The 22,000-nt window shown below is 36.6% G+C and overlaps 1 protein-coding gene across 2 annotated transcripts in view; it reads left to right on the forward strand.

Annotated features, from left to right (window-relative positions):
• Positions 1-22,000, forward strand: part of SHQ1 (SHQ1, H/ACA ribonucleoprotein assembly factor) — a 296,452-nt gene that overhangs the window by 55,019 nt on the left and 219,433 nt on the right. For both annotated transcript variants that reach the window (XM_053720888.1, XM_053720887.1), the window contains exons 4-5: positions 2,815-2,937; positions 6,796-6,947. In XM_053720888.1, coding sequence (XP_053576863.1) covers positions 2,815-2,937; positions 6,796-6,947 — 275 coding nt within the window. The remainder of the gene's footprint in view (positions 1-2,814; positions 2,938-6,795; positions 6,948-22,000) is intronic.

Below are 22,000 nucleotides of genomic sequence, written 5' to 3' on the forward strand. Positions count from 1 at the left end.
TTATCCACCAATCAGCAATGACAACCCAGGTTGTTCACCAAAAATGGGCCAGCATCTAAACTTACATTCTTGCATTTCAAATAAAGTTACCAAGAGAATAAAGAAAATTTGATAATAGGAGTAAATTAGAAAGTTGCTTAAAATGTCATGCTCTATCTGAATCGCAAAAGAAAAAAATTGGGTTCAGTGTCGCTTTAAAGTATCGTCATAGATTTTGTTTAATTTTTGACTTGACATGTGCCAACCTGTTGCTGCTAAGTTTTGGATGTAAAATTTTGTTTAATATGTAATTGTAGATAAAGTCTATTTTTTGCAGTATATTCTTATATTTGTATTTTTTCCATCCATCTTATTTTATATTGTGCTTTCTTATTGTTGTCTAAATGTAGCCACCAATCAGCAAGCCAGGTGCTGAACCAAAAATGGCCTGACTCCTAAGCTTACATTCTTGCTTTTCCAAATAAAGATAGCAATAGAACAACGAAAATGGATCAAAGGAGTAAAATAGAAAGTTGCTTACAATTGCATGCTCTATCTAAATCATGAAAGTTGAATTTTGACTAGACTAGCCCTTTAAAATGGAATATTGCTTTTTGCGTATTGGCAAAACACACTGAAAACCGCCACCAGCACCATATTGGCTGTAATTATACAATGGCCTAAAAGATTAATAAAAGTATTCATCCCTTATTATTTTCTTTTTTTAAAGTTATTCACTATCTGTTGGCTCTGTAATTTTTAAATATTTAGTTGAATAAACTAGCAAGTTACATCTTATCTCACATAACACATGGGGGCAGTTATAAACACGAGAATACAAAATTATAACCAAAATATCAAACTCGTTCTTACAATGATTGTATTTAGTAAATGTAAAGCTTAGATGTAGTGTTAAAGGGATAGTAAACCCAAATATTTTCTTTCATGATTCAGATAGAGCATGCACTTTTTAGCAACTTTGTAATTTACTCCTATTATCAATTTTTCTTCGTTCTCTTGGTATCTTTTTAAAAAAACCCCAAAAAAACAGGAATGAAAGCTTTGGAGCCGGTCTATTTTTTTGTTCAGTACCCTGGATAGGGCTTGCTGATTGGCGGCTACATTTAGCCATCCAATCAGCAAGCGCAACCCAAGTTCTCAACCTCCAAAGCTTTTATTTCTGCTTTTTCAAATAAAGATAGCAAGAGAACAAAGAACAATTGATAATAGAAGTAAATTAGAAAGTTGCTTAAAATTGCATGCTCTATATGAATCATTAAAGAAAATATTTGAGTTTACTTTCCCTTTAAAGTGATGGTAAATGTAACTGTCCGTCTAATTAAATCTAAAATCTAAGCAATATTTTATGTGTGGTTTAATTCATCACTTTCTAGGGAAGATCCAATATAACTTTTAATGTAGTTCTCGTCTTCTAATACCTGCTCCAACCACCCACTTTAAAATCAATTTTTTTCCTGATGTGACATTTTTACCTGTAATCCAATAGTTGCTCTAGCCATATGGCACTCACAAGAAAAATAAAGCTTTTCGAGCTGTGCATGTGCTCCTGTCTCCTTGTGATCCTCTGACTTGGACGTTTCCCCGTGCGTATACATTGCATTACAATCATTGTCATGAGCCTGTATTGCTGCAGACGTAAAGAGTGAGTGGGATTGTTCTCTATGTCGCTAGTATACAAATCAGAAAGCAAAATGGAAGTAAAAGATTATAATTTTGAGTGTTGTCTTTAGATAATTATATATTTACAAATACAATGTTTGAATTGCGCATAATTTACCATCACTTTAAAGGGACAGTCTACACCAGAATATTTATAGTTTTAAAAAAATAGATAATCCCTTTATTACCCATTCCCTAGTTTTGCATAACCAACACAGTTATATAAATACACTTTTTACCTCTGTGATTGTCTTGTATCTAAGTCTCTGCAAGATGCCCCCTGATTTCAGTTCTTTTGACAGACTTGCATTTTAGCCAATCAGTGCAGGCTCCTAGGAACTCTACGTGTATGAGCACAGTGTTATCTATATGAAACATATGAACTAACACCCTCTAGTGGTAAAAAAATGTCAAAATGCCCTGAGCTAAGAGGCGTCCTTCAAGGGCTTAGAAATTAGCATATGAACCTTCTAGATTTAGCTTTCAACTAAGAATACCAAGAGAACAAAGCAAAATTGGTGATAAAAATAGGTTTTTAAATCAGTGGTATACAAAACAAATAGTATAGAATATTTTAAATGGTTTATCAGAATTTTTAAATTTAGTTTTCTTTTCTTTACATTTTTAATTTCTTGTATATTTAATGTAATTTGCTACAGACAACCCCTTTCTGTACAGTGAGAACTTATGATTTGGTTAGATTTACATATTTAAATAACTCAATTTATTAATAACAACATATTAACTAAGTCAAATATCGTAAAGATTGTGACACTTTAATCTCACCATAAGAGCATCAATATATCTATCTTTTTAGCTTTACATATTCTTATATAGCACCTGAAACGGTTTATCATACAAAAAAAATCTGTGGATCTACATGACAACGCTGTGTAGCAATATACACCATGTCAGTTTATTTATTTTGTACATGTTGTGCTTATTTTGTTAAAAAAAAAAATTTTGTGACGTGTCCAAAAATCCTATATGAGGTTTTAGTTTTGAGCTGTATTCGAGTTTGCGTTTTTTTAAATATATATTGGCAATTCCATTTTATTATGGTCAGGGGACTAAGTCTGTTTGTTTTCTGATTCATAATTGGAGCATTTGAAGTTTATTATTGCTTGATAATTGCATCATCTTCTGTTCTTTCAGGTACATTTACTATCCGAGTACCCAAAGAGACTCCTGGACAGAATTTTGAGGGTCTGAATTTGCTGACTTCTTTATTAGCACCAAAAGGAAAAAGATCTACTAAGTCCTTGATAGAAGAGATTGGTGAGACTGTATTCTTTCTCCTGTGTGCCAAAATAATTAAAGGGACATTATAAAAAGTGTGCTCTTATACATGTTAAAAATTCTTTGTTGTATGTGTCTTTAACTCTGAACTTAGCAGCTATTATGCACCATGGTTCCATTATAGATAGAAATGACAAATTATTAGGTATGTTTGCTGTGTGTATCTTGATATTTTGCCACAGCACATCAATAAGCAGGCCATTTTAATATATAATACTGTTTGTGTGCATAAATACACAATTTTCTGCTGTTCTGGGCCGTGTCACTTTACCTTAATACACTTCTGGTAGTTGCCTTGTGTATCCTAGAACATCACTACCCTCCTCTTATATAAAAAATGGTGTTTTTAGTACCATATATTGGCCAAAGCATGTAAGGTTACCTACCAGCATCAAGGCAAACCCATAGGTGAGTCCTACTTCCATATATTTCAAAATATAATGCATTTACTTTGCACCTATACATTTTGGTTGTCTCTGCAACCTCTATAGCACATCACTTAGCACGGGGTGGGCTCATTTAACCCCTTAACGACTGAGGACGTGCAGGGTACGTCCTCAGAAAAAAGGCAGTTAATGCCTGAGAACGTACCCTGCACGTCCTCAGTGTGGAAAGCAGCTGGAAGCGATCCTGCTCGCTTCCAGCTGCTTTCCGGTTATTGCAGTGATGCCTCGATATGGAGGCATCCTGCAATAACGTTTGTAAGCCATCCGGTGCAGAGAGAGCCACTCTGTGGCCCTCTCTGCACCGGAGATCGGTGGCTACCGGCGTTGGTGGGTGGGAGCCGGACCGGGAGGCGGGTGGCGGCCATCGATGGCCATGTGGATCTGAAGGGGGGCGGGATCGTGGGCGGGGGTGGCTGGGGGCGCGCACGGGCGCGCGCGCGTGCACGGGAGGGTGGGGGCGGGCGCGTGCACGGGGAGGGAGCGGGTGGGAACCGCTACACTGCAGAAAATGGGGAAATAAAAAATATAATCAAAATAAAATATATACAATGAGCAAGGTGGTGGGGGTTTGTTTGTGGGGGGTGGGGGGTTGGGGGAAGCTACACTACAGAAAAAAACAAAAAAAACCAAAAAAAAGCACTTTTTATTGTAAACTGGGTACTGGCAGACAGCTGCCAGTACCCAAGATGGCCCCCAATAAGGCAGAGGGGAGGGTTAGAGAGCGGTTTTGGGGGGGATCAGGGAGGTTGGGGGCTAAGGGGGGGATCCTACACAGTAGCATATGTAAATATGCTAAAAAAAAAATTCATTTTTTTTTAAAAACTCTTTTATTTTAGTACTGGCAGACTTTCTGCCAGTACTTAAGATGGCGGGGACAATTGTGGGGTGGGGGAGGGAAGGGAGCTGTTTGGGAGGGATCAGGGGGTGGGATGTGTCAGATGGGAGGCTGATCTCTACACTAAAGCTAAAATTAACCCTGCAAGCTCACTACAAACTCCCTAATTAACCCTTTCACTGCTAGCCATAATACACGTGTGAGGCGCAACAGGATTTAGTGGCCTTCTAATTACCAGAAAGCAACGCCAAAGTCATATATGTCTGCTATTTCTGAACAAAGGGGATCCCAGACAAGCATTTACAACCATTTGTGCCATAATTGCACAAGCTGTTTGTAAATGATTTCAGTGAGAAACCTAAAATTGTGAAAAATTTTACGTTTTTTTTAATTTGATCGCATTTGGCGGTGAAATGGTGGCATGAAATATACCAAAATGTGCCTAGATCAATACTTGGGGTTGTCTACTACACTACACTAAAGCTAAAATTAACCCTACAAGCTCCCTAAAAGCTCCCTAATTAACCCCTTAACTGCTGGGCATGATACACTTGTGGTGCGCAGTGGCATTTAGCGGCCTTCTAATTACCAAAAAGCAACGCCAAAGCCATATATGTGTGCTATTTCTGAACAAAGGGGATCCCAGAGAAGAATTTACAACCATTTATGCCATAATTGCACAAGCTGTTTGTAAATGATTTCAGTGAGAAACCTAAAGTTTGTGAAAAAATTCGTGAAAAAGTGAACAATTTTTTGTATTTGATCGCATTTGGCGGTGAAATGGTGGTATGAAATATACCAAAATTGGCCTAGATCAATACTTTGGGATGTCTACTAAAAAAAAATATATACATGTCAAGGGATATTCAGGGATTCCTGAAAGATATCAGTGTTCTAATGTAACTAGCGCTAATTTTGGAAAAAAATGGTTTGGAAATAGCAAAGTGCTACTTGTATTTATGGCCCTATAACTTGCAAAAAAAGCAAAGAACATGTAAACATTGGGTATTTCTAAACTCAGGACAAAATTTAGAAACTATTTAGCATGGGTGTTTTTTGGTGGTTTTAGATATGTAACAGATTTTGGGGGTCAAAGTTAGAAAAAGTGTGTTTTTTTCCATTTTTTCCTCATATTTTATAATTTTTTTTATAGTAAATTATAAGATATGATGAAAATAATGGTATCTTTAGAAAGTCCATTTAATGGCGAGAAAAACGGTATATAATATGTGTGGGTACAGTAAATGAGTAAGAAGAAAATTACAGCTAAACACAAACACTGCAAAAATGTAAAAATAGCCTTGGTCCCAAACGGACAGAAAATGGAAAAGTGCTCTGGTCACTAAGGGGTTAAAGGGAAGTATACACCATATAATTGTAAGATTTTACTGCAGTCTTGCAATAAATTAACACAATGGGGAAATTTTTAAATATTTGAGTATCTTTTAAATGACAAAGTTTGATTCAGGCAGAGCATGCCGTTTTAAACAACTTGCCAGTTCACTAATAATGATGGGTGTCACATGATACAGAGACAGGGAAAGAAAGGATATTTTGAAATTTGTCTGAACAAAAATTCAACTGCTCATTTTAAATTCAGAGTAAATGTTATTGCATTATCTTTTTATTATGAAATTTTACTCTATTTAACAGTCATTTAGCAGCTTGTTTGTTTTTTCAATAGTCATATCAAAAATATTTCTCAAGCCAAAAGCCAACCTGATTCGCACCCACACTGAGGGACTCCTGTTAGATTTCCAGATCTTTAAAGGGACATGAAACCCATTTTTTTCATGATTCAGATAGAGCATGGGATTTTTAACAACTTTCCAATTCACTTCTATAATCTAATTTGTTTTGTTCTATTGGTATCCTTTGTTGAAAAGAATACCTAGGTAGGCTCAGGAGCTGGGAACTAGCTGCTGATTGGTGGATGCACATATATGCCTCTTTTCATTGGCTTACGAATGTGTTCTGCTAGCTCTCAGTAGTGAATTCCTGCTCCTTCAATAATGGATACCAAAAGAATGAAGCAAAATTGATAACAGAAGTAAATTGAAAAATTGTTTCAAATTGCATTCTCTATCTGAATCACAAAATAAATATTTTGGGTTTCATGTCCCTTTAAACATTTTATAGTATAATCTCAAGATGTTGTATGTCTCTTTAAGTTTACCTTGGGGATAAGTTGATGATATTGAAAACCTATATCCCATCCCATTAAAGTCTTGATTCTTTTTTGTAGTCAACTGTGTAAATCTGTTTAATATTAATATTTAAAGTTAAAGGGATATACAACCCAAATGTTTTCTTTCGGGATTCAGATAAAGCATGCGATTATAAACATCTTATACTTCTAATATAACATTTTCTTTCTTCGTATCCTTTGTTGAAAAGCAGGAAAGTAAGCTTAGGAGTGTGCATGTGTCTTCAGTACTGTATGGTAGCAGTTTTGCAAGAATATTATACATTAAAGAGCACTAGATGGTAGCTCTATCTGAATCATGAAAGAAAAATTTGGGTTTTAATGTCCCTTTAATGTTGTCATATTTCTAGGGTCTCCAGATGGAGCTGAAGAAGAAGAGGAGGATGAATTTGATTGGCAGATTGAGCAAACTCCTTTTGAAGATGCTACAGATGATGTCCTTAACTCACAATGTACCTATGGTTTCGGGAATTCACAAAAAGGTGTCTTCAACCGACTGCAGGTAGATTATTTGTTGGTGTTTGTCACAGCCATAGCCTCTGAAATTGCTGGTAGTGAAGGGGTTAAGAGCAGAAATGTGAATAGTTTAAAGGTCAGTTCTAGTGAAAAAAAAAAATGTTTTAATTCATTAGAGCATGTCATTTTATCACTAATGATGCAGCAAAGCTATGTGTTTAAAGGGACACTGTACCCAAAAAAATTCTTTTGTGATTCAGATAGAGCATGCAATTTTAAGCAACTTTCTAATTTACTCCTATTATCAATTTTTCTTTGTTCTTTTGCTATCTTTATATGAAAAAGAAGGCATCTAAGCTTTTTTCTTGGTTCAGCACTCTGGACAGCAGTTTTTGATTGGTGGATGAATTTATCCCCCAATCAGCAAGGACAACCTAGGTTGTTCACCAAAAATGGGCCGGCATCTAAACTTACATTCTTGCATTTCAAATAAAGATACCAAGAGAATAAAGAAGATTTGATAATAGGAGTAAATTAGAAAGTTGCTTAAAATTGCATGCTCTATCTGAATCATGAAAGAAAATTTTTGGGTACAGTGTCCCTTTAACCTTCCATGGTTAAAGTACCGCTCGGGACTCGCAGAGCTCTTCTGGCCCCAAGCAGGAACTGCAGCTGCGCTATTTGCATGATTTAGCTGTGTAATTACTTTAAAGGGCCATAATACCCAAATGTTTAAACACTTGAAAGTGATGCAGCATAGCTGTAAAAAGCTGACTAGAAAATATCTCCTGAACATCTCTATGTAAAAAAGAAAGATATTTTACCTCAAAAGTTCCTCAGTAGCCACCTCCCATTGTAAAGTATTTCTAAGCAGCATTTTAGTGTGTCTGTCCTGGGACATCTGAAGGGATGAGCATCGTGCACTCTCATCTTATTTCACCAATCAGGTAAAGGAAGCTTACTATGAATTCTCATGAGAGTTAAGTCAAATCTCATGAGATCACAGTAAGAGTTCATGACCTCAGCACTGCTGATGCTGATTGGCTGCTGTTCATTTCTTCATTTTTTTTTATTTTTTTACCTGCAGCTGGGAGCAGTTGAGTATAACTTTTTACACAGAACTAACTCTGCTGAGCTGAGGAGATTGTGAGGTAAAATATCTTCCTTTTTTACATAGAGATGCTCAGGTGATATTTTCCTGTCAGCTTTTTATAGTTATACTGCATCAGTTTCAAGTGATTTAGCATATGAGTATTATGTCCCTTTAAGTATTTGTTTAATCCCTTTTCAGGGGTTCAACACAGCTTTTCCATGTCACTAGTGATACAATTACTTGCTCTAATGTATTAAAGGGACATGAAACCTAAAGTTTTTCTTTCATGATTCAGATACAGAATACAATTTTAAACAACGTTCCAATTTTTTCCTATTATCTTATTTGCTTAATTCTCTTGGTGTCCTTTGTTGAAGAAGCAACAATGCACTACTGGGAGCTAGCTGAACACCAGGTGAGCCAATGACATGAGGCATATATGTGAAACTACCAATCTGCAGCCCCTTAGCCTGCCTAGGTATCCTTTTCAACAAGGATACCAAGAGAACAAAACGTATTAGATAATAGAAGTAAATTGTATGCTCTATTTGAATCATGAAAGAATAAATGTCCCTTTTTAAATCCATTTGATTTTATCGCTATCATGTACCTTTAAGTTTTTGAAGCCTGACGTGTGCAGTTATCATTTTCATAGTGGGAAAACTCAAAGGCACAGTAAAGTCAAAATTAAACTTAAATGGATTAGACAGAACATAAAATCTTTAGCAAGTTCCCTATTATCGTATGACGTTTGTTTAGTTCTCTCAGTATCCTTTTAAAAGGTTGAGCTGAGGAGCATGCACGTGTCTTTATCCATCTGGCTGCTGTGTGTGCAATAATGTTTTTAATGTAATGCTATGGCTGGAGAGAGAAAATCAAATTTGATAATAGAATTACATTTAAAAATAGTCTAAAACTTTAATTTTCTATCTGAATCATGAACATTTAATTCCTGTTAAATTACAGGAAAGAGGGGTACAAAATAAAGTTATTTTACTAAGCAAAATTATGTTTTTTTTTATATTGTAATCTCAAATTCCTTTAAAGCCCAGGAACACTTGAGATATATATATATATATATATATATATATATATATATATATATATATATATATATATATATATATATATATATATATATATATATATATATATATATATATATATATATATATATATATATATATATATATATATATATATATATATATATATATAAACAGGTTTTTTTTTTGGTTAAGCACACCACAAAAGGACTGTTTAATCTTAACACACATATTGTAAGAGTGCTACCAAAGTGACCAAAACAACAAAAAGTATTGGTGCACATCCAACCACTTAAGTCCACTCGTTCATGGCATATTTGTATATGCTTCTGTCTGCCAAATATGCTTACATAGCTTCTAATAAGATTGGGATAAACATCTCGCAATAATATTGGTGTGTATATATATATATATATATATATATATATATATATATATATATATATATATATATATATATATATATATATATATATATATATATATATATATATATATATATATATATCTATATCCAAAAACAGAAAGCACTCCATAGGTGATAAAAGTAACAAGCCTTCTGGAGTGCTTTCTGTTTTTGGCTGTACTTTGCTTTTGCTAGCACCCGAAGCTGTTGTGTAAGGAGGATCTGGAGTGCACTTTGTATATGTGTGTGTATATATATATATATATATATATTCATTCACAAATTCCAGTTCAGCCCACCAACTCGACAACAGCCTGGGTGCAGAAATACACATGCATACACAAACCGGAGATGCACTCACAGGACTTTTTCAGAAAAAAAGATTTTAATGGAACGTTTTCGGGGTTCACAACCCCTTCATCAGCATGCAGCAGTGCAACACAACAAACTCTTTTATAGTGTATAATAAACAAGTACACAAACCTAGTAATCGCCAAAAGTGCGCCAAATCTTTGGTCTTGGAACGCAAGCCGCATTCCACCGTAAGTGCCGAAGCCGGAAGTTCAACTACGTCACTTCCCGTTTTCGTGTATAGTAATGCCACTCACATAATAATAATGGATGTGTCAACTGTGTAATAAGCTTAATGTGACAATCAAAAGCAATCTATTGAGAAATATAAAAGGAACATTATACAGAAATATCGTGATTCAAACAAAAACGTTGATTCTGTGCAGATAAATCACCATGGCAACCATCCCCATGGTAACGTCAGTAAACCAACACATGTGATTATTCAAAAAGGGTAACAAGTATCGTTATGTTAAACATTGTTTAGCGCTGCGGACTCTGTTGGCGCTCTACAAATAACCGATAATAATAATTGAAATAATCAGCGCCAATTTTGTGCATATGTATAGACAAATAAGAATAGGGTATTAGAAATAAAAATGTATTTACAAAATTACTATTGATGCTAGGCACTCTTCATAGTAAATTAAAAACAAAAAATAGGGCTATATCATAATGTTGATAGTGGTACCCATATTGCAGCAAAATAAGTAAACTGACTACCAGATGTAAGAGGCTTAAACCCATCCGGCTACTAATGTATTCAGGAGGGAAAGAGAAGGAGAGAGACACATAAGTATTGTTCACAATGTATCCACATGCTAATTATGTCATATATATGCTATTAAAGTGCAAGTCCAGGTTGCATACTTGGAGTGATATTCAGCATACATCAGCGAGACATAAATAAAACTTTGACCAATCTGAGGATATATATACACACATATACACACATACACATACACATGCACGCATATACACACATACATACATATATATACACACACACACACATACATACACATACACACACACACACACACATATATACACACATACATACATATACACATACACACACACACACACCCCTAGATGATTATTATTATCATTTATTTTGTATAGTGCACCATATTCCCCAGTGCTATGAACATATAATATACAGATGGTAATATGTAAAAAGAAGCAATAATAGGCACAATCAGTGGATAGAGGACCCTGATGTGAGTTGTTAAAGGGAAGGTCTACTTGAACATTGTTATTGCTTAAAAAGATAGACAATCCCTTTATTACCCATTCCCCAGTTTTGCATAACCAACAAGGTTATACTAATACACTTTTTACTTCTGTGATTACCTTGTATCTAAGCCTCTGCAGACTGACCCCTTATCTCATAGCATAGATTGTATAGATCTCTGAGCAGTAGTGCTTTTAACCCTTTCCTGCCTGGTCTATATTGTCTACATAGGAACATCGTTCAAATGTAAACAAATTTAAATCACTCGATTGTGCATACGATCGCAAGATTTCTATGATGGGTTTGGGTCAGGGGGGCGTCCCTATGATGCTAGGTATGCCCTCCGTGCCACAATCCCAATGGCTTCAGTACATCCAAACAGCTATGACGTTCCATGCTGTCCTAACGGCGTTGAAGCCCAGCGCAGTTAGGACGACATGGAACACCTTAACAGCGGCAAAAGTTTAAAGAAAACACAAAGCTATGAAAACTAGGGGAGAGTTTTGTGTAGCAAAGCAGAGAGTGCCACAAGATAGGGGCAATTCTTGTGAAATCCAGTAGACCGGAATATGTGGAGGTAACGAAAGGAGGCGATGAGATAGTCATGGGTTCAGAGAAGGGGGCGGGTGGAAGGGCATCTAGGGGTAAAAAGTCAGAGACATAGGCGGGAGCATGTTACTGAGGGTTTGGCATATTAGGATCAGGATTACGTATTTTATTTTGTAATCTAGAGGAAGCCAGTGAAGGGATTGGCAGAGAGGTGCAGTAGATGAGGAGCGATGCGAAAGGAAGATCAGCCTGGCTGAGGCCTTTATTTAGAATTATAAAGGGGATAGATAGCAACTAGGGAGACCACAGAAGATGGGGTTGATGAGAGAGTGCATTCAAATCTTTGTTGTGTTATGTGAGGAAGTTGTAAATTTTAAAGATTGTTTAAGTTAGAAACTATAGGAATTGGACAAGAAATGGATGTGAGGAGTGAATGAAAGATCTGATTCAAGCAAGAGGGGTTGGGGTGAGGATATTTTCTTTCCTATGTCATGGAGAGTCCACAATTTCATTCCAATTACTAGTGGGATATTCAACTCCTGGCCAGCAGGAGGAGGCAAAGAGCTGTTAAGTGTCACTTACCTTACCCATAATCCCAAATCATTATTTGCCTCTGTCATTGGGAGGATGTGTGAAGATGGTGTCTGAAGATCTTTAATCCTTTAATGGGTAATTTTCCCTGAAAGCTAAGATTAGGGCTATGCTATGTCCATGTAAATCTTTTTAGTAAGAGTAATGGTGGCTTTTAGCAGTTAGAAGACGGTGAGGTGGTCTTTGCTTAACTTCTAACATTATTGCTACCCCTATTATAGAAAACCAGGGTTGGTTACTCAGTTTTTTCTGTTTCTACAGGTCCCTGACAGAGGTGATATGTCTTTCACACCTAAGAATATGTTCCCTGTCCTGCCCAGTATCCACAAGTAAGTGCTTTCCCTTCTAGGTTTGAAGGAACCAGCACTTAAGGGGTTAAATCCCCTGTGGCTTTTTTTTTTTTCTTGTAGAATAACCTGGGGGTGCTTTCTATCTCATAAGTCAGGATACAATAAATGAGGACTATCAGGCAGGGAGATGCTTTGGGTTACTGCTGGGATGTTTAACTTTATTTAAGTTAAAAACATTGAGGCTGGCAATGGCAGGGAGCAACTGACATACACTATCCTTCTGGGGGTGTTACTATGGCATCATGGAGAGGGGCTTATGTTGTTTCGGAAGAATTTTACTACAGAGCGATTTATGCTCGGGATAAGAAGCAGTGTTTGACAGGGGCAGATTTTATGATTTTTCTCTTACTGTTGAACGGCCGATTTTCGCTCTGTTTTTCTAACTCTGTGGTGCACTTTAATTTCTGATGCGGTCATGTGACCGGCCTCTGTGCTTCTGCTCCACGGCGTTGTTAGTTTGAGCGGAGGGTTTGCCTGTGTGTTCTTTTGACTTACAGACCGGAGTATTTGGTGATAATCAGGTCGATAGTGAGGAGAGAGCTTAACAGCTGTATATCACCTGTTTCCTATTTTTGATCAGGATCTGTCTCTCCGGCTCATACAGATCTACAACTAGTGGGATTTTGTTTTTCAACTAGAGCCTTGGAGTGGTGAGTACTCAGCAGAGCTGAGGTTTTTAAGTGCCTGTCCGTTCATTTCTGGTACCTGATTGTAGTTTTAATCTTATATATGGAAATTATATATTAAGTTTAAATATTTTTTTTTTCCTAGTGGGGACAAATATCTGACTACCATGGACCCTGAAGCAAATGCTAATGTGCCTTTTGAAAAATGTTTATATTGCTTGGATGCTCAAATTATTCTTCCTGTGCAGTTTTGCTCCCCTTGTTTAAACAATAAATATGCTTTTGACTAAAAATAAAGGTCCCCTCTAAGAGGCCACTGTCTCTCAGGATAATGTTGTTTGTGCCATGCCTTACTTTTCCCCCCAAACATCACAAGCTCAAGCAGTTTAACATGCAGTACCCTGTGGTTCTTCTCCGCTTCCTTCTGGGGGTGTTTATTTACCAGAAGATTTTGCCGTGCAGATAAATTCTGCGGTTTCTGCTGCTTATCTGTTGCTGGTAAGCGTAAGAGGAAATCAAAAAATATTTCAGTTAGTAAGGGTTCTGACTCTGCTAAGGCTGCGTAACTGAAATATTTCAGTTAGTGGCTTCTGAGGGCAAGATCTCTGACTCTGAGACTGTAGTGGCTAGTACTACAGATCCTGAGGAGGTTAATTTTAGGTTTAAGCTAGAACACCTCCGGTTACTTTTGAAGGAGGTCCTTGCTACTTTGAATGACTCTGACTCTACTGTCGCTGAGACCCCAAAGATATCTAATAAGCTTAACAGAGTGTTTGATGTCATTCCTTCATCTGTTGAAGTTTTTCCTGTTCCAGACCGTATGTTGGAAATTATAGCTCAGGAATGGAATTCCTTTTTCCCCATCCCCTGTTTTCAAGATTTTTTTTTCCAGTGGCTGACTATGTACGTGACTCGTGGCGCACTGTACCCAAGGTAGAGGGAGCTATCTCTACTCCAGCCAAGAGAACTACCATCCCTATTGAGGATAGCTCTTTTAGAGATCCCATGGATAAGAAGCTGGAGGCTTTCTTATTAAAGATGTATCTTCATCAGGGGTTACAATGGCAACCTGTGGCAAGTATTGCTACTGTTGCTGGAGCAGCATCTTATTGGTGTGACTACTATAGAGGAGATCCAGGATAGGATCAAGGATCTAAAGCTGGCTAATACTTTTATATGTGATGCCAGCATGCAAGTGGTCAGACTAGGGGCAAGGTTTTCTAGCCTTGCAGTTCTAGCTCGCAGAGCCCTGTGGTTAAAAACTTGGTCTGCTGATGTGACATCTAAGTCCAAACTTCTATCTTTTAAGGGTAAGACTTTATTTGGTCCGGGTTTGGCTGAGATCATTTCCGAGATTACTGGGGGAAAGAGATCTTTCCTACCGCAGGACAAGAAAAATAGACCTAAGGGTGGCCAAAATTTTAATTTTCGTAACTTCAAAGGACAAAAGTCTTCCTCTTCCAAGCTGGAGCAATCCAGGTCCTCATGAAAAATCCTTGGGCTTTGGAGGTAGTATCTCAAGGATACAGAGAAGTATTCAAGTCTTGTCTCCCCAGGGGCAGATTTATCCTGTCAAGGTTATCTGCAAACCGGGTAAAGTGTCAGGTCAGGCCGAAGCCACGGGGCCAGTGTACCACCTGAGGCATATGTAGATTACCTGATAAGGGCCCCTTAGAATGACTCAGACCACGCAGCATTTTGATCGAAAGCCAATTCTGTTTATTGCACAGTGCAAGCCTTTCTTATAGTGACATACAGGGTTAAGGGGATGACAAGTTAGGACCGCGTCATCTTACACAATTATACAGAGCAAAGTACAAGGAAAAACTGGAACATGAGTTTCTCATAACAATACTTAGAGTCATAACAAACTACCATCTGCGGAGACAACAAGGTTCCTGAACCATCTTGTTTACATTATCTTATTCTATCTTCTTTCTGGGCGTCGGGCCAGGGTACATTGGCAAGGCCGAACAGCTAAGGAAATTATCATAACATGCATATAATTCTCACTACACAAGAACCCAGTATAATAAAGTCTATTCATTACAAGATGGCTGCGAGGAACAAGATGGCTGCGAAGAACAAGATGGCTGCCATCAGATTCATATTACCCCTAACATACCATCCTTTTATTCTAACAGAATAACATAAAAATAGACAGGCATAGAAAATTAGTAAAGCCTTATATTATGGTAACAGAACTCTATAAGAATACTAAAGCGAAAAATATTCCTATGTCGGGATATACTGTTATAGACTAATTGTCACTGCATATAGGTACAGTCCCTCCAATACCTTCCATCTATCCTCCAGCCTTCCCAAAACTACCGGTCTACCGACACAGAGACCCAACCAGCCCCCCATCTACCCCCAAACAACGCTGCATCGTCTATCTCTCCACCTGCATTGCTAGCACCCCCCAATATGTCCAACAGTTCCTTTTCCACAGTAAAGCATGACATAGCAACAGCACAACTGTCTCTAGGTGGCCTCTGAACACTTTAAGAACAGTCTTTGTCCATTTGAGAGCGCTGCACCTTGACACTTTGCTATAATACAATTCTCCAACAGTTCATTTGCAGTAGGGGTGCTTATCCACGGTTCTTCCGCAGGGAGATACTGGAAATCTGATGGTTTGTTCGTGGGGTAGACAAGGCAACCAGTGGATACCGATGGCAAGCAAACACTCGAGTCACAGGGAGTCTAGGAAACAAACAGAAACAGTACAGGATGAGTACACACCGCAATACAATCACAATTATGTCCAAATAAAACGTCACTGTCATCCTATGTCATTTAAAATCAAACAAAACATTGTTGATATATAATACAAATTAAATACATTGATATTTCTCAGAGAATAATTTACAACTTCTCTATACACTTTTAAATGATACTTCATGAATACTACGCAAGTGAAATCCTGTCAGACTTCATCAAGGGCCTGAATGGTTATGCTAAAACTTATGCTAAGGCCTGCCCTGTAGTAAGAATGGAAAAAAATAAAACAGTCAATGAAAATAAATGAATTTCTTTACACTGTCACTTTGAACTTCTAAAAAAAATAAAAGAACCTTGTGTTGCTTTATTCTGCATGGCTGCTATCTATAATGTTTATAATTCTCCAACCATGATCCTAATATTCAACAATCTCATCTGATATAAACACTACTAGTTTAATAATTATTTTATGCAACCTAAATTCTCTCACACTCCTGTATGAGGAAAGCATACAAACAGAACATCATTTAAAACTACAAACTCTTTTAAAGGTAAACACATCTTTATGGTAAGAATTACTCTCTTTGACAAACATCAGGAATGACCAAATTCACTTTGCAGATACCATACTAATTAATAAAAGGGAAAAATCCTTTGCGTTCATAAACTATAATTAGGCTATTCCCTGAAACATTTCTCTGTATATTTACTATAAACTTCTATCTTAGACAGGCCTCCTTATGTTCTAAAGGGGGAAGGGTCTAAAATATTATGCTATGTTGCAGCATTTTCCTTAAACATATTGTTATACTCAGTGGGCCATTCAATAGGGTACAATACTGCGAAGTTCACAGTTACATTTATCTAAAGGGTTACTATGTTAAGCACATAAACTACAATGTGCACTAATACCAATGAAGCATATGATGTCTTATACCCAATATGATCAATAAAAATAAAACAAATACAAGAGAATACAAAACAAGCAATATAAGGAATGGAGTTAAAACAATACTCCCCTAATTTACTTGATTGACCCTGCAACAGCATAACAGGACCTCCATATCGAGCGGTAAGGCACAGTCCAGAGAAGGATAGTCTTTATGTCCTAAAGACACACATCAGAGGAAACAGTCATGGATTACTCAGAGTCCAGTTCTGGGGCTGGTACCAGCATGCAAAGCAAAGAATGGATCCAAAGATAGTTCAACAACTTTTTTTACTGCAGTATGGTGGTTAAAACAAGCTTGACAAAAGGTCTTTCATCTTCATCTTTTCTTTCTTTAAAGGTTTACTTGCTTTCAATCTGTAATCTTTTGAAGAGTGCACTTATGGAATTTTGCCTGTACAGATTTCACCTAAATATGGAAACTCAAAAATAATTCAGTTAGTGTCTTTTAATCTCTGAAGACAGCTTCATGATCTCATCCTGCAAATACAAATATAGTGTTAAGAACCAAATAGAAAAATAAAACATTTTAGGCATCTGAAATATGAGAGCAAGATACAACACAGAAAGACAATAAAAAGATCTAATCCACCAGGGAAAAAAAGGAGTGGGGTGTGGGTGTACAGGCTACGACCGGGGTGGCCATCAAGGTAGATGCTTTTCCGTGGCCAGATTCCCAATGAAGGAAAGTTCTAGACAATCCTAGGGACATAGTGCATCCTGCATATGGGTAAGACAAGGAAATTTTGGGGCACAGCTGGTGGTTAAACAATAACATTGTACGAGGAGATTCAAAACGTTTTAGGTTCACCTCCTAAAAACAATCACCCCCATTACATAAAGATATTCATCAATACTCATCAATACTTCCCCCATGTTTGCGTGAAACATCTCATGTGACACGCAAACACAAGATAACAAGAAACTAAACGGCAAATCATGCACTCCACTCATGCAGAGACAATTCTCAATAGCAAGCAAAATGAAATACACTTCACAATTCAATATGCTGTCCATACAGCACGCTTCCACACGTAGTCACAAAAGAGAAAAACATAACAAACAATGAAAAACAATCGTTCTTGTCTTTCACAAAACATTAGCTGCAGACACAAATTTCAAACAACCACAATTAACTTAAAATGCGACACATATTCTGACATTCACTGGAATGCAACACTCTCAGAACACTACAAACAATTAAAAACATCCACTCTGTACAATCACAGCAGATGCCCAAGAAACTTCAGTTGCAGATTATACAAATAAAATACTTATTTGGGAACGATCAGATAACCACGGTAGCCACTGTTAAAGGGACATTGTAGGATAAATGAAAATTCATTATTCAGATAGGACTTTTAATTTTAACCAACCTTCCTAGATTAAACCAAACATAGGTAGGCTTATATGCTAATTTTTAAGCCTTTGAGGACTGCCTCTTATCACAGGCTGTATAAATCTCATTACAACCCCAAGAGACAAAATACACGTAAGCCATATAAATAAAACCAAAACTGTGATCAGATAAATTAGCAAGTTATATAAATGCAGTAGAATCCGATAAAATGTGCATCATTTGTTTGCCGTCCCCTATCGCCTTAAGTAGGGGTGTTTATTTGTAGACACCTTATAGACCACGGCTTAGCTGTTAAGCAGCAATCAAAGTCATTGCAATAATAGTGGTAGACTAGTTAATAACCAAATAACTATATATATTTTAAAGTGTCACTGAAATCACTTCATTAAATAATATCTAATTTATTTATTGAACGCAGTGGGGGTTATTTTAAATAACAAAGAGTTATATCTGTGAGATACAGTTTGACAGCCACAGAAATAAAATTATCATTTTTAAGCTATATTCTGTGACAGAATATAATATAAATACTTGTTTCTTTGTAGTGAGCAATTTATAGTTATCATTTTTTATAACATAGGACACCAGTACTGCCGCTTTAAATGTAAAGTGCAAATCGTTCTCTCTGCAACAAAGCCAAACAGAAGAGAGAAACTTTTCTTTTTTAAAGAAAAGCAAAACATGCACAGTGTTATCATTCTTCTCAAGGATAGTGAGGCAAGCTCAAAGTTTCATTTCTACTTAAAGGAGAAACACTGTTTACTGCTTAAAAATATAAAATTCACTCTAAAACTTGATAAATGCTAATTAGTTTAACCACAACAACAAAATTATTGGATTTAATATTATGTATAATTTGATATTCACCATTCTGCAGCTCTCCAGCCAACTATAACAACCGTATATAACACAAAAAATAAGCTTTCTGAAAAAGAATACTAATACAATTTCCCCTTTAAATTATTCCCAATGATCCTTATAATAAAAAATGTATACTGACGTTCATTAAATAGCCTAAAAAAGCATAAGCAGCATAAGAACGCACTCACAGCGGGATGCAGGCTAGTTAAAGGGACATTTTACCCAAACGCAAAAATAATCTTTAATTGAAACTGCTAACACAGTGAAATATACTAGTGTTAGGCTTACAGTAAACCTCATCGTCTTTTATGTAAATATTCCCTTAAATTCTCAGATGTTATATCAGTTTCCCTGTATCCCTTTAAATATTTTCACTCCTGGTTTTTCTCGTTTTTTTTTTTTGTTTTTTTTCTTTCCGCTAGTGTCACGGATTCCTACACTAAAATTGTAGACAACTTATCACTTCAGTTTGCATTACAGAGAGAATTAAGTTATGCTGCAAAAAAAATATCTGCTATCTGAACAGCAAATTTAAAATAAATATATACAAAGAAAAGTCTCTTAAAATATATTTAGCAAACTACTAATACAGTGTTATTGCACTGGTTCTTTAAATAATAAAATGACAATTTTCTATTGCTCAGTCTACGCACTGAGCTCTGATTTTACAGACAAATATAAGATAATGAGAAATTCTTATTATCTAAAATTCAACCCATTGCAATCAACTGTGTTTTGACAGCATAAAACCAGCTACTTCATATATATACAAATAAACTTGCAAATGCAATTTCTCCTATATTTTATACTATGCATATTGTATAACAAGTCATGGACAATACATTAATAGCAACACCTTGTTACAGTGAACTGTCCCTTTAAGGACTAACCATTCATCACGTAAATTACATATATATATCCCAACCATAATTTAGGCTGCTTGTATGATTTACCACACAAATTTCACCTCTGTACTGTAGCATGACCTGCAGATTAATTTACTTGCAACAAAAACGGACGCACTTTTAAATAAACTTTCAATTACAGCTTATAACTATATGTCATTGGGTGCACCAACTCTGTTCACAGACCTTACAAAGACAACATACGTTAACCCATTAATCATACCAGAAACAGTTTCATATTTACCAGAGTGTGACAAAAAATCACACACACCATCGCACTTTCAAAGCCACTTTCAAAGCCGTTACTTCACTTGCAAAAACAATATCATATCTTTACATGCCGAAAAACAATTATCACTTAATACTAAAACTGCATATGAATACCACATACTTAAAACATGCTGGTGACTTTAAAGTACAGGTATATAAAATAACATTTACTGAATATCTTCTAAAAACGTCTGATTTCCCAGCAGAGAAACAGAAAGAAACAGTTTTACATTTGTACAACGATACAAATTCATTTCATCTCACATACCAGAGATTCACTCCCTTTTTTCCTTTCTCAGAAAAGCATCTATTTCATAGCGTACGACATACATATAAAATTTACCAGATTAACCTGTCACCAAGTTCAAAATGTATTTTTTTTTTCCGAAACCCCGCAAAATGGCCATTTTTTGCATGGCTTGAGACAATCATTTTCAAATAACACATTCTGTTCTTGGTTTAAAGTAAATCTGTTACACGCATACCACAGTGAGAACCGACAGACAAAATTTCCTAAATTTCCTTACTGCAAATACAAAAAGTCTCACAAACGGAGCTGCTGTAACAGTTTCTTCTCTCTCTTTTTTTTTAATTCTGATCTATGTGCGCGCTCAGTGGTGGCCCCCCTTCTTTGCCTGCTACATTCTTTAACACAGAGATTTCTCTATTTATCAAACAGCAGTACTTACTGACAGTGTTTTAAAAAATATTTCTGTCTTTTGCAGAAACTATTAACTCTCTTTTTCTTTTACCTTATACATGTAATTTTCTCTGTGCATTCTTATCTATGAGCAGTTCCCATTTCTCAACACAATAATAGCCACAATAATAACATGCATAGCCACTTAATATTTTCTACGCACAGCATAAAAAAAAACACAAACAAAACAAAGCAAGCATCAGATATCAACACGAGCTTCAGGTGGGTAACAAAACTCTATTGTGGGAATGAATATGGGAAACTTTAACACACGTGAGACTCACTCACTGCCACCTTGCCCGGGGGAGTTTTATCTTAAAAAAAACCTCCCGTCAACTGGCATTCATATATTTCTTGCGCGCTTATCACAGACAGGACTCACAATACCTGTCGTGTCCCAGCACAGGACTGGGGGGTATCACAACTGCCGGCAGGACTATAACCTCCGCAAATCTGTGCTTCAACCACAGGAACCCCTTTAACCCTTTATCATATATTATCAACACCTATTACCAGACTAAATTTAGGTTCAAATTCACAGAAGGAAAGCATGGTACAAGCACTCATACTTACTCACTGCGAATCCCACAAACTGACGCCAAAATTGTTAGGTGTCCCCCCAGGGGGGTAAGTGTCAGGTCAGGCCGAAGCCACGGGGCCAGTGTACCACCTGAGGCATATGTAGATTACCTGATAAGGGCCCCTTAGAATGACTCAGACCACGCAGCATTTTGATCGAAAGCCAATTCTGTTTATTGCACAGTGCAAGCCTTTCTTATAGTGACATACAGGGTTAAGGGGATGACACGTTAGGACCGCGTCATCTTACACAATTATACAGAGCAAAGTACAAGGAAAAACTGGAACATGAGTTTCTCATAACAATACTTACAGAGTCATAACAAACTACCATCTGCGGAGACAACAAGGTTCCTGAACCATCTTGTTTACATTATCTTATTCTATCTTATTTCTGGGCGTCGGGCCAGGGTACATTGGCAAGGCCGAACAGCTAAGGAAATTATCATAACATGCATATAATTCTCACTACACAAGAACCCAGTATAATAAAGTCTATTCA

This window comes from Bombina bombina, chromosome 7, assembly GCF_027579735.1.
Source record: "Bombina bombina isolate aBomBom1 chromosome 7, aBomBom1.pri, whole genome shotgun sequence".
In the NCBI taxonomy this organism is placed as follows: Eukaryota; Metazoa; Chordata; class Amphibia; order Anura; family Bombinatoridae; genus Bombina; species Bombina bombina.